Source organism: Acomys russatus, chromosome 5 (assembly GCF_903995435.1).
Source record: "Acomys russatus chromosome 5, mAcoRus1.1, whole genome shotgun sequence".
NCBI classification, from domain to species: domain Eukaryota; kingdom Metazoa; phylum Chordata; class Mammalia; order Rodentia; family Muridae; genus Acomys; species Acomys russatus.
This window is the reverse complement of record NC_067141.1, coordinates 41549351-41563912: the sequence shown is the minus strand read 5'-3', so window position 1 is coordinate 41563912 and position 14562 is coordinate 41549351. Positions and strand designations below refer to the sequence as shown.

The window sequence follows — 14562 nt, the reverse complement described above, 5'->3', positions numbered from 1 at the left end:
GGCTTGAAATACTAGTCTTTGATGGTAACATAGATGGCTTCTGATTTTATAAAAGAAACAATGTATGTAAGTACAAATGTCTCATCTGATTAAATTTTGTAATGTAGAATGCTAATTAGAAGTCTTAATATACAGTTTATGTATTTACTTACTGAGTATGAAAGGAACAATTCATCTCTTTTTGCAACAAGGTGTTGCTCGGTAGCCCGGTGTGGCTAGGAACTCAATGGCAATCCTTTTACCTAAGCCTCCCCAAAAGCTGAGATTTTCAGAGTGAACTACCATGCTGAGCACTTGTTTTAAAATTCTGATTCAGACTGTCCCATGTGCACAAATCTGCCTCCCACCACCAATTGAAAACTGCCTTAAGCAGTCATTTTGGAATCTACTAAATTTTTATTTCTGTGGTGCTATGGATTAAATGTACTGTACATGTACGAATGGCAAGCACTCTACCATTGGCTTTCACCTCAACCAGTTATTTTTTTTGGAGGGTGGGGGTGGGAGGAGGCTAACTCTGAGTCTAACTAAAGTAATACTATTACAAAAGAGTATTTCCCCTAGATATGTTGTTTTAGGTGATAGGGTCTACTCAGCTCCAGGTGGCCTTGAACATATGTCCTGTGTGCTCCACTGCCTGGCTGAATTTTCATTCTTAAATTATACTATCAAAAAGTGTTTTCCTGTGAGTGTTCTAATTGCATTATGCATGTTTAGTCATGGCTGCCAAGAGGAAATAAAGTCCGAGTCCATCTGGACTCACACGAGCCAATTTAACAGCTTTCAACCAACATTTGTAGAATCCATTCTTCCTGTTTTTTCTTTTTCTGTTCAGAGCTCAAAGGTCAAGTAGGTCACTTCCAAGCTGTGGTGTTTGCTTCCTTCCTCAGCATTAGTCATCGGCTATACCGTCAGAGGCATCATCTATTTAGAAATGAGATAAACATTGTCTCTCATTTCTGCAAACTGTACCTCAATCTAATTTCTAGTATAAGTTGTTCTCAATATGTTATAATTTGTAGTAAATGGGCAGTAGAATAAACGCCTTTTTATTCATTTGGTCATACTGATTAGGTAGTGACATATCTAAAAAGCTGTTATTTCAAGTAGTAAGCAAAATAAGTTAGCATTAATTAAAAACACAAATCATTAAGAAATAGGAAAGGAATAACTTACTGCTGTTGAATGAATAACCAACTGATAATGAAAAACTATAGTCATTTAAAATACAAAATTAAGCATTTGGAGAACAAGTAAATTTGTGCTGTAAAGTACAAGAGTCATAGGAGCAATCCCAGCAGACAGTAGACTGAGGCAAGAGGGTAGCAGGGTCCGGTCAGCCTCAGCTGTGTAGCTAGAACACAGAACCACAGTTTTATTACTTAAAGGAAGATAATGGGATCTAGCAGCCTCACAACACTGCTGATGAACTTAGAGCAAGCAACTCCCTCATCGGGGTTTGTTTCTGCAGTTGTAAAATGCAGGGCCAGGCTGTACATCACTAACCTTAGGGTTTGCAGGTTTTATCTTACTTACTGTAATGTCTAGGGAGTTGCTCTTAAGCCAAGTTTTGGTTGTATAGAATACGTAAATGTACCAAAAATAATGACAACTGCTGCCAGTTATAATTTTAAAAACTCAGTTTCATATACTTATTAAAGCTTTTAAATAGAACACCTATACATATAAGCCATTAAGAAAAAAAATTGACCAGGTGGTGGTGGCACACCCCTTTTATCCCAGCACTGGGGAGGCAGAGGCAGATGGATCTGTGAATTTGAAGCCCCGTCTCAAAAAACAAACAAACAAACAAACAAAAAGGAAAGACTTACATAGGACAGAGAATTGGCAAATTTGCCAAAGGTCCAGGTTTAGAAAAGTTGTGACATTTTAAACCACTTTATGTTACTTTTCTGATCTACCAAGAAGTAACTATATAGTAATAACGAACCTACATAAACAAAGAAAATCACAAAACTTTGAAATATATAACTTAAAATCATCTCTTAAAGCATAAAATTAGCAGAAGGAAACACAACGATCCAGATAAATAAAATAGAGATGAAAGAAAACAATAGAAACGCTCAATGAAACACTTGGACATTTGAATTGGTCTGAGACAGGGTCTTACTGTGTAGCCCAGGCTGATCTCAAACTCAGGACACACCTACACAGACATCATTAAGTGCTAGGGTTATAGACATGGGTTTCCATGCTTGGCCAAAGAGTCGGCTTTTTGAAACAGCTGACAAACCAATACCTAGACTAACCAAGAAAAGAGGCATGTGTGTGACACACCCAAATAAAAGAGGTGAAAAATATAATAATCAATATTTTACAAGGGCTCATTAGGTACTATTCTGAGAATTATATGCTCATCAACTGAAAAATCTTCTAGAACAAAATTTTCAATACCTATGACCTACTGCAATAGGTATGAGAACATAAAACCAAGTAAACAGACCAATTCACAGAAGATTGAATCTGCAGTTAAATCTCCCAACTCCAAGCCCTGTCAGATGGCTTCACAGATGGATTCTTCAAAATTAAGAAAATTAACATCACTTCTTTCAACCTATTCTAAAGGCATAAAAGGGAGGGAATATTTCTGTTAGAGTTTAAATGGGAGCTGCTTGGCATCTAGCGGGACATGCTGTTCTTGGAGGTTGTGGGATCTTTACAGAGGGTATGGCCTGGCTGAAGAAGTGGGTCAGAAGAAATGAACTTTCTGGGTTCCCACCCATGTCAATGAGGAAACAGTCATCCTCTTCTGCTGCCATAAACGTTAACATCTTGGCCAGGATAGATTGTACCTCAAATGGCAAGCCAAAATAAATCTCTCTCTTTGAAGCTGCTTCTTTCTTATCAGGTATTTTGGTCACAGTGACACACTTTCCAAATCCATTCTAAGCAGCTGGCACCACACAATACACAAAAAGAAAACATCGATATTCCTCATGAAACCAAAACACTAGCAAACTGACTCAACATCACATTAAAAACATGTAAATTGGTTTAATCCAAGAGATGAACATGCTTCAACATATGCCAATCACCTAAGTATAATGAAGGACTAAAGAGCGTATGATCATCTCAACATGAAAAAAAAAAAAAAGATTTGATAAAGTTCAACAATGCATTGTGATAAGAAACCTAAACAAATTAGGTTCAGAAAGACAACCTCAACCTAACAAAGTATATATGACAAATTCAGTCACTGTCACAGTGAGTGGGGAAAAGCTGAAAGCAATATCAACAGCAACAATAGAAGGCATCCATGGATACTGTTCTTATTCAACACAGCACTAAAAGATTTAGTTAGAAAATTGCACAATATAAAAAGCATACAAATAGGAAGTCAAATTATTCCTGTGTGCAGATGATTCTGTATTTAGAAAAGCTCAAGACTCTACAAAAAGGCCAGAACTGATAAACAAGTTCAACAAGATAAAATACAAAATTAATAGCTTTTCTACATATCAGTACAAAATCAGCTGAAACACAGCTTGGTGGAGGTGGCCCACCCTTTTAGTCCCAGCACTCAGAAGACAGACACAGGCGGATCCCTGAGTTTGGGGCCAACCTGATCTACAGAGTGAGTTCCAGGATAGCCAGGGCTACACAGAAAAACCCTGTCTTAAGAATCAACAACAACAAAAAGAAATCTGATAAAAATCTGCTGACAAGGCCGGGCAGTGGTGGTGCTCGCCTTTAATCCCAGCACTCAGGAGGCAGAGGCAGGCGGATCACTGTGAGTTCGAGGCCAGGCTGGTCTACAAAGCGAGTCCAGGACAGCCAAGACTTCACAGAGAAACCTTGTCTCGAGAAACAAAAAAACAAAAACAAAAACAAAAAAAATCCAACGACAGTAATCTTATTCATAACTACAAAATGAGATAAAAATTAATCTTAAACAAAATGATATAAAACTTAACCAAAGAAGTGAAAGTCCACTGTAGTGATAATTACAAAATATCAAGACAAAAAGTAAAATGCAAATACCTTTCACGGATTGAAGAATCAATATTTTAAAAAACTGTCCATACTTCTTAAAGTGATCTCTATATCAATGCAGCTCTCATCAATATACCAGTAATATTATTATTACTATTCACAAAACTAAGAACTAGAAATAATAATATTGAAGTTCATACAAAAGCACAAGTCTCCAAATAACAATCTGGGGCAAAATGAACAGAGCAGAGGCATTACAGCATCTATAGGATATAATAAAGGGCCATAACGACTAAATCTGACATGCTATTAGCCTAAAACCAAACATCTCCATCAATGGAGACAGAAATAAACACAAACACACCTCACCGTCAGCACATTCTCAACAAAGGTACCACAAACATGGATAGGAGAGAGGGCAGCCTCTTCAATAAACAGAATCAGGAAGTTGGATGTCAAGAAGTTCTTCTCTTTTACCCCATGCAAAAACAAACTCAAGGTGGATCAATGGCCTAAAAGAAAGAGCGACACTCTCAAAACTACTAGGAAAAATAGATTGAATTATTTTAGACTCTGGTAATTTGACTATTTGGCTAGGACCCCAAAACACAGGAAACAATACTAAGAACCGTATTTGTGAGCTCACTAAAACCTCTTTTGACTGTTTTTTGGTGGTGGTGCTTTTTTTGTTTTGTGGGCCTGGCTGCCCCGAAACTTGTTTTGTAGACCAGGCTGACCTCAAACTCAAGAAATCCTCCTGCCTCTGCCTCCCGAGTGCTGGGATGAAAGGCGTGAGGCACCACGGTCCAACTCTACTTTTCACTGTTAATCTGGGTCTTTTAATAGGTTTATTGCGGATGTATGCCAAGCCTGGCTTGTTAGGGCTGCCAGGAAACAGGCACAGTTTTAGAAAGCCAGGAAGGAGGCTGGAGTGGAGACAATGATGGCTGCACCACACTGTTACACGCACTACTTAGCCATGCATACTGCTGGTCTTCTACTTAAACCCAATGCTAGGACTCCAAAGATGTATCTGAAAAAAGGGCTCACTGGACCTCTTTGCCTCTCCTCTCAACATGACCACATTGAATAGATGCCCCCTTTTTACTATGTTTAATTGGTTTATTGGGAATGTCAAGGCCCAGCCTCTGCTAATTAAATAATAAGCATAGTAACAAGCAGATTGGTGAACAAGTAAAATGTGTCACACACCCACAACAGAGCATTACTTAACCATAAGGAATGAACTCCAGCCACATGCAGTAAGATGAATGAAATCAAAGAACATTACGTTAAGTAAATAAGCCAGAAATAGAACGATAAGCCTGGTATGTTTTCTTTTCTATATGAAAGCTTGTAAAATTGACCTGAAAGCAGAATACTCAAGCTATGCATGGTGGTGCACATTTTAATCCCAGCACTTGTGAGGCAGAGGCAGGTGCATCTCTGTGAGTTCAAGGCCAGCCTGGTTTACTTAGTAAGTTTCAGCATAGGCAGAGATACATAGTGAGACCCTGTCTTAAAAAAAAAAGAGCAAGCAAGCAAATAAATATAGGATTCGTATTGTTAGAGCCAGGGAAGGTGGTAGAAAACAGAAGGCCACAGAAATTCACATATGTGGAACTAACATAACCTTCTTAAATGTACAATTAGTATGTTAATACAAGTTTTTAAAAATATAGAAAACTTTAGAAACATGTCCCATAAAGGTGTTTGACTTTTACTCTTAAGTGTGGAGTAAGGAGTTCAGAAGAAGGCAAACAAGCACAGCCGAGTGATACATTTGCTGTTTTACTGTTAATTTGACATATCTGAACCAAGCATTCACAGTACTTGATATACTATAGTCTTAGACATAACCACAGAACAAGCAGAACAATTAAAACTACATAAGGCCTTAAAAACATACCCACAGTGTATATTATTTCAATTCTCATTCATTATAAATTAGACTACATACCATTAGTTTAATTTTATTTTTCTTTCATTTATTCAGGCAAGGTTCATTCAAGGAAAGGCAACTTAGTTTTTATGTGTGAGCTTTATTTATTTATTTTACTATACTGGTTAATGTAAGATGTATGACATGTTTTCTTATCCCCTGTATTCAGGAATGAACCCATAACATTCTCAGATAGTAATTCAAAAGAACAGGCCCTACTTTTAAAAACAGCCAAAGTGGAAAGGGATCAAACAGCCAGTCTGTCCGTGGTCTTGAAGAACAGCTAATGGAGTTTCAAGTATTCATATAAGGAAGACTACTACAATTCTAATCATTAGTCAAAATTTAAAACAACGCTGCATACAAAATCATTCTTGAAGCCCAAATGTCCTTTAAGTAACTGAATGCAAATGTTAAGTAGTTGTCTCACAGTACCAACATAAATCCTAACTAGTTAAAATTCAGCGCCATCAGGACTTCTCATTTACATGATGAACAGCTGGTAAGTTAACGAATGGCATAAAAATTAAGACTTTTTTTTTTAAAAGGATAAAAGTATTATACTCAGGGAATACAGAAAAGTCAATGTATTTTTACAATAAAATAACCATTTAAGCCTCTATCCCTGTACAACAGAGTATACATCAACTCAACTTGGATGTTTTAATACAGTTTTGTTTTTTACAGTTTATTCCGAATACTCAAATTGCTTTAGATATACAGCTTTTTGAAAGAATATTACATTTGTATACCAGGATATTTAGTACATTGAGATGTTTAAAAATATTTATAAATTTGCTTTTGATATGCAAAAGCATTTGGCAATACTTTTACAGCATTTGATTTTATAGAATTAAAATTTCATACAGTACTCATCTTGATGTTTAAAAAAAATTCACAGGAAAAATATAAATTACACAGCCTGACTGCATCATACTGCTATTTCCAGTTCTAGTTCTGGTATTTAAAACCTTCATTAAGTCTGTTAACAAATCATTACCTGTACAGTTATGAAGGCAACTTACATGATTTGTAAACAAAACCTTCAGATTTTTTCCCCCTGAGACAGGGTTTCTCTGTGTAGCCTTGGCTATCCTGGACTCACTTTGTAGACCAGGCTGGCCTTGAGCTCACAGCGATCTGCCTGCCTCTGCCTCCCAAGTGCTGGGATTAAAGGTGTGCGCCACCAAGGAGTGCAGTTCAGCAAGAAAAGAAAACCCAGTATGCAAATTTACAGAGTAGTTTACAAATTTACCAGTTCCTGTGACACAAACTGTTTTAACCTCTCAAGGTATTGTCCATAAAGCTCCACATCATTGTGTCCTGCCCCTTCAACCCACAGAGGTTCCACAGGTCTTTGGCAACGCTCAAACAATGCGAGGCCATGCGAAAAGTCAATGACTTCATCTTCAGTCCCATGAATTATTAATACTGGAGAGGTTATCTTAGAGATTTTGTCAATGCTGGAGACAAAAAGAGAAGGGAAGAAAAAAAATCAATGAACTATATAAAAAGGAAGTTTCCTGTGTTAGAACTGAACATTTAAACATCAGATCTGTACAAACCAACTTTAGGGATGGAAGCCACTTAGGCTTGAGTAGGATCAAAAAGCCATCCATCCTTCGCATGCATGCCTGTGGGTGCGGCAGTTGTTTTGCTTGAGGCACTCACTGCCACCCTGGCCCCTAAGCACCATTCCTCAATGCTGAGTTTCCCTTAGGTTTCAAGAAGCATAACCAAGGACCAGCTTTGACTATGCTAATTTCATTCCCTGCTGCACTCATTTTATTCTATCAGTTACTAAAATTCAAACAAAATGTTTTAGGTTTTGTTCTGGCTTGGGTTATAAACAATATTAACAGGGAGAATATTAAAATAAACAACCTGAAGCTCAAAAGTGGATGAATATATGAAATAACAGATTAAAAGAGATAAGTAAAAACACAGTGTAGCTGCCGGGCGGTGGTGGCGCACGCCTTTAATCCCAGCACTCGGGAGGCAGAGGCAGGTGGATCGCTGTGAGTTTGAGGCCAGCCTGGTCTACAAAGTGACTCCAGGATAGCCAAGGCTACACAGAGAAACCCTGTCTCAAAAAACCAGAAAACAAACAAACAAAAAACCCACAGTGTAAAGTAACTAGAAGGCAAGGTAAAGAAGCACCCAAACTGTGATGGAATACTCCAGAAGGCCCAGACATTGCCATGGAGAGGAAGTGGGGCCTGAAACATGACAGAATCCTTTAAAGTCTGTTTAAAACACAGTAAGGTCCCTTTTCCCCAGACTTCTTGGAAAAGCTGAGTAACTTTCTTTCTTCAATTCTGGAAGGTCAGTAGATGCAGGACTCCAGTTTAGGAGAGAAGTACCACAGTCATACAACAAGCAAAAGGCTAACTTTGTGGGGCCTGTTTGGCTTCTGAGAATGCTGATTGTCAGGCAGAGTTCCACAGGGTTTTCTTTGCAAAGAAGAGTTCCTCTTTGGTTCTCCACTCTTACATAAGGATAGCCAAGAATGACCAGATAGTTGAGAGAACACTTCAAATATAAGATAGAGACCAAAGATGGGCATGGTGGTATACACCTGTAATGCCAGCACTGGAGGAGGCAGAGGCAGGAGGATCAGGCTAACAAGGTCTACAAAGCAAGTCTAGGACAGCCAAGGCTATACAGAGAAACCCTGTCTGGGGGGTGGAGGAGGGAAAAGAGACCAAAACAAACAGAATTTTAGAAAGGCAACTTGAGAGAAGAAACTATGCAGAGAAGAACCCTTATAAATGTTTCCTGCATTTCCTCCTCTGGACGGAGAAAACACTACTTACAAAGGAATAAATTACTCAGTGAAATTGCTAAGTGATCTCTGCACTCTCAAGGCTCCATTTTTCCTAATAAATAATGCAGAAATGTTTACGTTAGAGGAATTCAGGATTAAAATAGTGTATTTTCTTTTTCAACTAGCTTATTTCTGCCAAACATGAAAAAAGTATGGAGAATAAGTTGGTGAAGGATCATCTCATTCACTCTCTGTAATTCCCATCAATCAGTTCCAGACTAGGTTCAGTGGCCAGGGAGCCCCAGAGATTTATTTATCTGCTTCTACCTCTGACCTTTCACCTGCTCTGATACTGAAATATTTCTAAGTGAGTACCACCATGCCTACTTTATAAGAAATTGTAGAAATTGAACTCAGGCCCTCATGTTCACACTTAAATCACTTCTCTAGTCCAATACTGAGTAAATACTGCTTTTGAAATGACTTTTGCTCTTCTGCTAAAGAACCAAGTGATAACTTGGCTTCTGGCCTGCCATTCACAAAAATATCCTTTGTATTCCTGCCAACAAAAGAAAGAAGACTGAATGAATATGCAAGCCCTTCCCTTCTTGCCTTCTCCATGTCCTTGAGGAAAATAGGCCATGAACTTTTTTCCAACTAGGAAGAAGGCAGGTGGTAACTACCCTTTGCCTTGGAAAGCAAGAAGCGTCCCTCCTTTCAAATCTATCCAATACCACAGATAGCAGCAACACTTACTCTAGACATTTAAGAGCAAACTTTCTTTGCAAGTTACATACAAATGGCAGGGTATCATTACTCACCTTCCCTCTGCTTATTCTTCTTTCATGCTGGGCATCTCACCAAATTTCATATTGCTTTAGCATCTGGGGTAAAAGTCTAGGGCCTTAGTCAAGTTGTTCTTTGTAGAATTCTACATCCAACCTGCTACTCTGACCTGTTAATTTATGTCCACAAATTTGTTCTCTTGTCTAAGGGCTTGTACTGCTGCTTAAGATCTAAGGCTCTCATTTCATGCTCAAACATTTCAGCTTTTCTATCAGTCATATGCTAATACTTTCTTCAACCTAGTCTTCCACACTTCCTATGTCATCAATTACATAAAGTAGAAACTCAATGACAAATATCATTATAAGGTTCTTGGAGATGAATGGTTTTGAATATTGAACTTACTTTGGGAATGCATCAAAACAGTAGGTCTTCTTGGTATCAGGGAAAGCAACTCACATTCCTGAGGTCAATGAAGAATGAAGAATAACAGCAGCACTCTCATACCTAGCAGCAAGATCCACAGATGGTATTGTCCCTATGCTCTGGCCATATACAATCACATTTTCAGGACGAATGCCGTATCTAAAAGTTTGAAAAATATAGTTGGACTGGGAGGAAATACTCAATTGTTCTAAAAATTTACTACAGAATATGTAATGAAGATAATGCCAACTTATATGTACAAATGTAAATTTCTTATCCATTATCATTTTTAATGTGACAATAAGCTCTATACTCTCAAATATTTCATGTTCGATTCTAATTTTTTAGAAAAGTAATTACTAAGGTCTTTTTTAAAAACTTCAGCTAAAAAAAAAAAAATAAAAACTTCAGTTTTACAGAGCTGGGTAAGGTGGTGGCACACACCTTTAATCCCAGCACTTGGGAGGCAAAGGCAGGAGGATCTGAGTTTGAAGCCAGCCTGTTCCAGGACAGTCAGGGCTAGAAAGAAACCCTGTTTTAACACCCCTTCCCCCCAAAAAACACAACAACAAAACCAAATTCCAAAATATGAAAACTGAAACAATAAAACCACTCCAATTTTATGAAAATAATTGGTCACTCATTGGGCTTTAGTAATTTGGAGTTTGAAATATACTGCACCACTTGTATTTCAGTGGACTAATGGTTAATACTTGCTGCTATTTAGTGAGATACTGTTGTCTAGCTAATAGAGCAGATGTTCTTGACTGCTCTGTATATTAAGAGTAGGTTGTATGATGTTCTAAATTAGCCAGATTAATGAGATGCGGCATAGTTATGGTATAGAAAGAATATAGGAACCTATACCTTTAGTCAAAATCAAATTACAGTATTTCTTGACATATTCCTATGGTTATTCAGAGATAAACCAAAATTTACAAATATAATTACATGGCCCAGAGCTCCAAACAGCTTTGTTTAGTTAATTAGGAATACAACTCATGCTAAAAGCCTTCAAAATGTCACTTTGTCCCCTTTAACGCCACTGACTAAAGATTTAAGTATGTGAACTCACTGACTCCATAAAACTTTACTGGATACTAAGATGTTCCAGGCAGTGTTACTTGTTTACTGTTCTATCTGTAAACTACTTCAGATATAGGTGAGGTGCCACAGTAGCACCTGTAGGGGCTAAAGGTTACAGAGACCTTCAGTATGCTTTTCCACTTAGAAGGCAGAGTGATCATTTCTGGCAGCTGAGAGTGCTACGGACAACAGTATCTAATATTTTGGGGGAGGTTAGGGACCTTTTTGAAAATCTGACCATGCAGCAGAAGAGCAAGGCAAACTCCTCCTATGTCCTCTTCCAGGTACTCAAGACCACTTTTGCTATGCAGGAAATGACAAGGTTCCCCACAGCTCCTTCTGCCTGTGCTCCACAAGCATACAGGGCACAAGCAGAGGTAGGTTCCACCTACTCCTGACTGACTCAGCATGCTTTTAACTAAGAAAACTTCCCAGTAACCAAAAAGCTGGAAGGATGAGCATCGAGATTTGCACTATCAGCACAGCTAGGGAGGCCAGACTATGGCTGTCAGCTGCCTAATAGCATTGCACCTAGCAACTGTAGCTCTGGGGCTAAAGTTAGCAATATCAAGACTCAAGAGAAGCAAGAATCAAAAGGATCTAATTAAACAATATCAATTTGAGAATGTTAAGTTAAAAAGAACTCTGGAGACCATCCAATTTAGGTAAGCTGCTAATGACTGGATACTAAAATCACAGTGAGCTGATAGTAATCCTACATTTAGAAGATAGATACACTGACTTCCAATCCAGGCATCTCTCCATGAAAGAGCATAGATAGAGACTGAAGATCGTGGGGAGGACAGAGGTCTGCCTGCCTCTGCCTCCCAAAGGCATGCACCATCACACTTGGCACAGTCATTTCTAATCACCCTGTTAACTATTTACTACTTACCATTTACCTTTTCTACTTTTCAAATTAATGTTTTCATACCACTGCAACTGATTTAAGAATTCTCTTTGCATAGAATTTTGCTATGAGGACATAACTTTATTGTAAAGGAAAGGAAATACTTTAAAAGACATTTTATAAAAGTGGTTATACCAATTGATAACATTAAGGTTCTCCCTGACATCATTAGTATTTGAACACTGAATTAGGAAAAGTGGATTCTTTAACCCTGTAACTTCAGTTTCAAATACTGCAGAAAAGACAGGTTACTGACATATAAAGAGAACAACTTATAGTAAAAGGAAGATATCTATCATGTATTGTACACTAATCTGACTAATGAGAAAGGACACATCGGAACCTACAAAACTGTGACCAGAAAGGTTAATAGATTTTCAAGTTCCCAAATTTATAGTATAGTTAAAGAATGTTATAATTATAGTTAGAGTTAGAGAGGGACATAAATGAGACACATCTTTAATCATTTTATATTACTTCAAAGAAAATCAAGATGATCTTTCCAAGTTTTAGTAGACTAAAATATAAAGTAAAATGCCAAGACATGTCTTATTTAATATTCAAACAAAAGGCTGCTTATATTATTGATGACAGAGCAAGAAAATGGTAAAGTCACATTTATGTATTATATCCCAATAAAGTTTGAAACCAAACTTTTAAGGTCATATTTAAGTAAAAACAAAACAAAAACAAAAACCACCCCAAACCACATTCACAAAGGCACTGATATACACATATAAATCTGAGCTATTTTTAAAGACTGTTTTGGCTATTATATAAAATTTCAATCTGTTAGTTTATGTGTGTGTGTGTATATTGGCAAGTATCTTCATATTGTAGTTCAAAGGATGTATGTTAAAAATGCTTTTTATTCTGCTGTTCTACAGTATAACTTAACCACCAGAGGTATAAAAAATAATCCTCAGAACGATTTACCTTGTCCGAAGAGCCAGCCAGGCAGCTTCAACATCTGCGTACAGGTTCTTCTCTGTTGGCTTTCCAGAACTAGCACCATATCCAGAGTAATCATATGAGAATATGTTACAATTAATCCGGGACCCCAGACCTATGTAAAAGCTGCTCATCTGACCAAGATCAACAGCATTTCCATGTGAGAACAGTAAGGTATATTTAGCATTGGGTGAACAACGCACAAACATACAAGCAATTCTGTTGCCTTTACTGGTTCTGGTCATGAAACACTCAATAGCATCTTTCTCTCTGGAAGAGTATTGCCAGTCCGCTCGCTCTGACAGGTGTAAAGTCCAGCGGCTTCCACTTTCATCACACATCAGTGTGTAAGTTGGATCAGGTGGCAAGAATGCTAGTTTTGAAGCAATTTTCCCTGGGCAAGGTGGACAGCAGAAGAGGCAGCATAGCTCACTAAACGAAAGATTGTTCATCTTCTGAAAAAAAAAAAAAAGAGACAACAAATATTTTAATAACTTAATGTGAACTCTGCACGCTCAAATAATAGGCTAAAACAAAGACATGAGTAAATGTTATTGGTAGTTAATATCTATTAACTGTAATTTCAAGAACTCTCTCAAATGAATTCCAGAATTACTTTAAACATACTTGTACATCAGTTTGAGAAAAGAAATTTGCACAAGAGAGCCAGGGTAAGACACTAGTCATTGTTACAGTCACAGTCACACAAAAACAGGGGTTTGAAACCTTAAAGCAGTTCAAACAAGCAATATAATCCTTTCACATTATAAACCTATTATTTCAGTTTATAATTTATAGCTCACATAGAATTCAAAAGAATTCAAATCATAATGACAAATAAAGCTTATAGTGTAGTGGGGGAATATAGAAATACACAGGGACGATAGGACAAAAAGTAGATTATTCAATCTACTCAACTTACAGCCGTAATTGTTACTCATAAATAAGGTTATTTTTAATTCATTGATATAGATTTTTGTATATTGATGCAAAATAAGTTTAATTTTGATACCTTAGTATAGAATTCAAATTTAAGACCAGTCTTCCCACACATTATAGATATTTCTACTCTAATATGAGGTATTGTATCCATACAACTCAAGTATAATACAAGGTTTACTTCCAATATTTTGAAAGTGCTATTGCAGGCAGTTTAGGATAGTTAGGTAATACAAACTAAATCATGGTCATGTCCATTACTAGTCTATTTTTAATCTCAAGAATATACATCCTAGGTTTAAGAGATAGTAATGATTTACAGATAAAGTAAAATAGGTAAGCTCTTCAAAAACCTCAGACTTACAGAATCTGGCACTTAAAAATGTTTCTATTATTTTAAAGATTCTTTGAGAATGAGACAGGTGAACTCCTGGTAACACCCAGCCTGCCTCAAAGAAGATGATGAACATCAATGAACCTCCTTGTGGAGATGACTTCAAATGTGGTAAACCAGCCCCTGGGAAAAATGTCCTCATTTCTGCCACAGACAGAATTCTGTCTAAAAATGGGTAAGCTTAGATGCAGGTAGAGTTGACGGCCAAACTCTGCCTAGACAGGGTAAGCAAGTCCTCAATAGTTCCTGCCTCCCAAATATGTCTGTCAGATATACTAGGCCAGGAGGCTGAAGAAGATGCTCCAACGTTATAGAGAGTGTATAGAGAGTGTCGGGTGACTGATCAGACATTTTTTCATTTTGGAAACTGCTAACCTGCACCTCTGGTTTACTCAGATAATTTAGTT

The 14562-nt window shown here is 37.4% G+C and overlaps 1 protein-coding gene across 1 annotated transcript in view; it reads right to left on the bottom strand.

The window, feature by feature from the left end:
* Positions 1-5711: 5711 nt before the first annotated feature.
* Abhd17b (abhydrolase domain containing 17B, depalmitoylase) overlaps positions 5712-14562 on the bottom strand; it is a 34321-nt gene continuing 25470 nt past the window's right edge. Inside the window, 3 exon segments of the mRNA XM_051146235.1 lie at positions 5712-7359; positions 9855-10034; positions 12808-13277. Coding sequence (XP_051002192.1) covers positions 7140-7359; positions 9855-10034; positions 12808-13274 — 867 coding nt within the window. The 5' untranslated portion in view covers positions 13275-13277 and the 3' untranslated portion in view covers positions 5712-7139.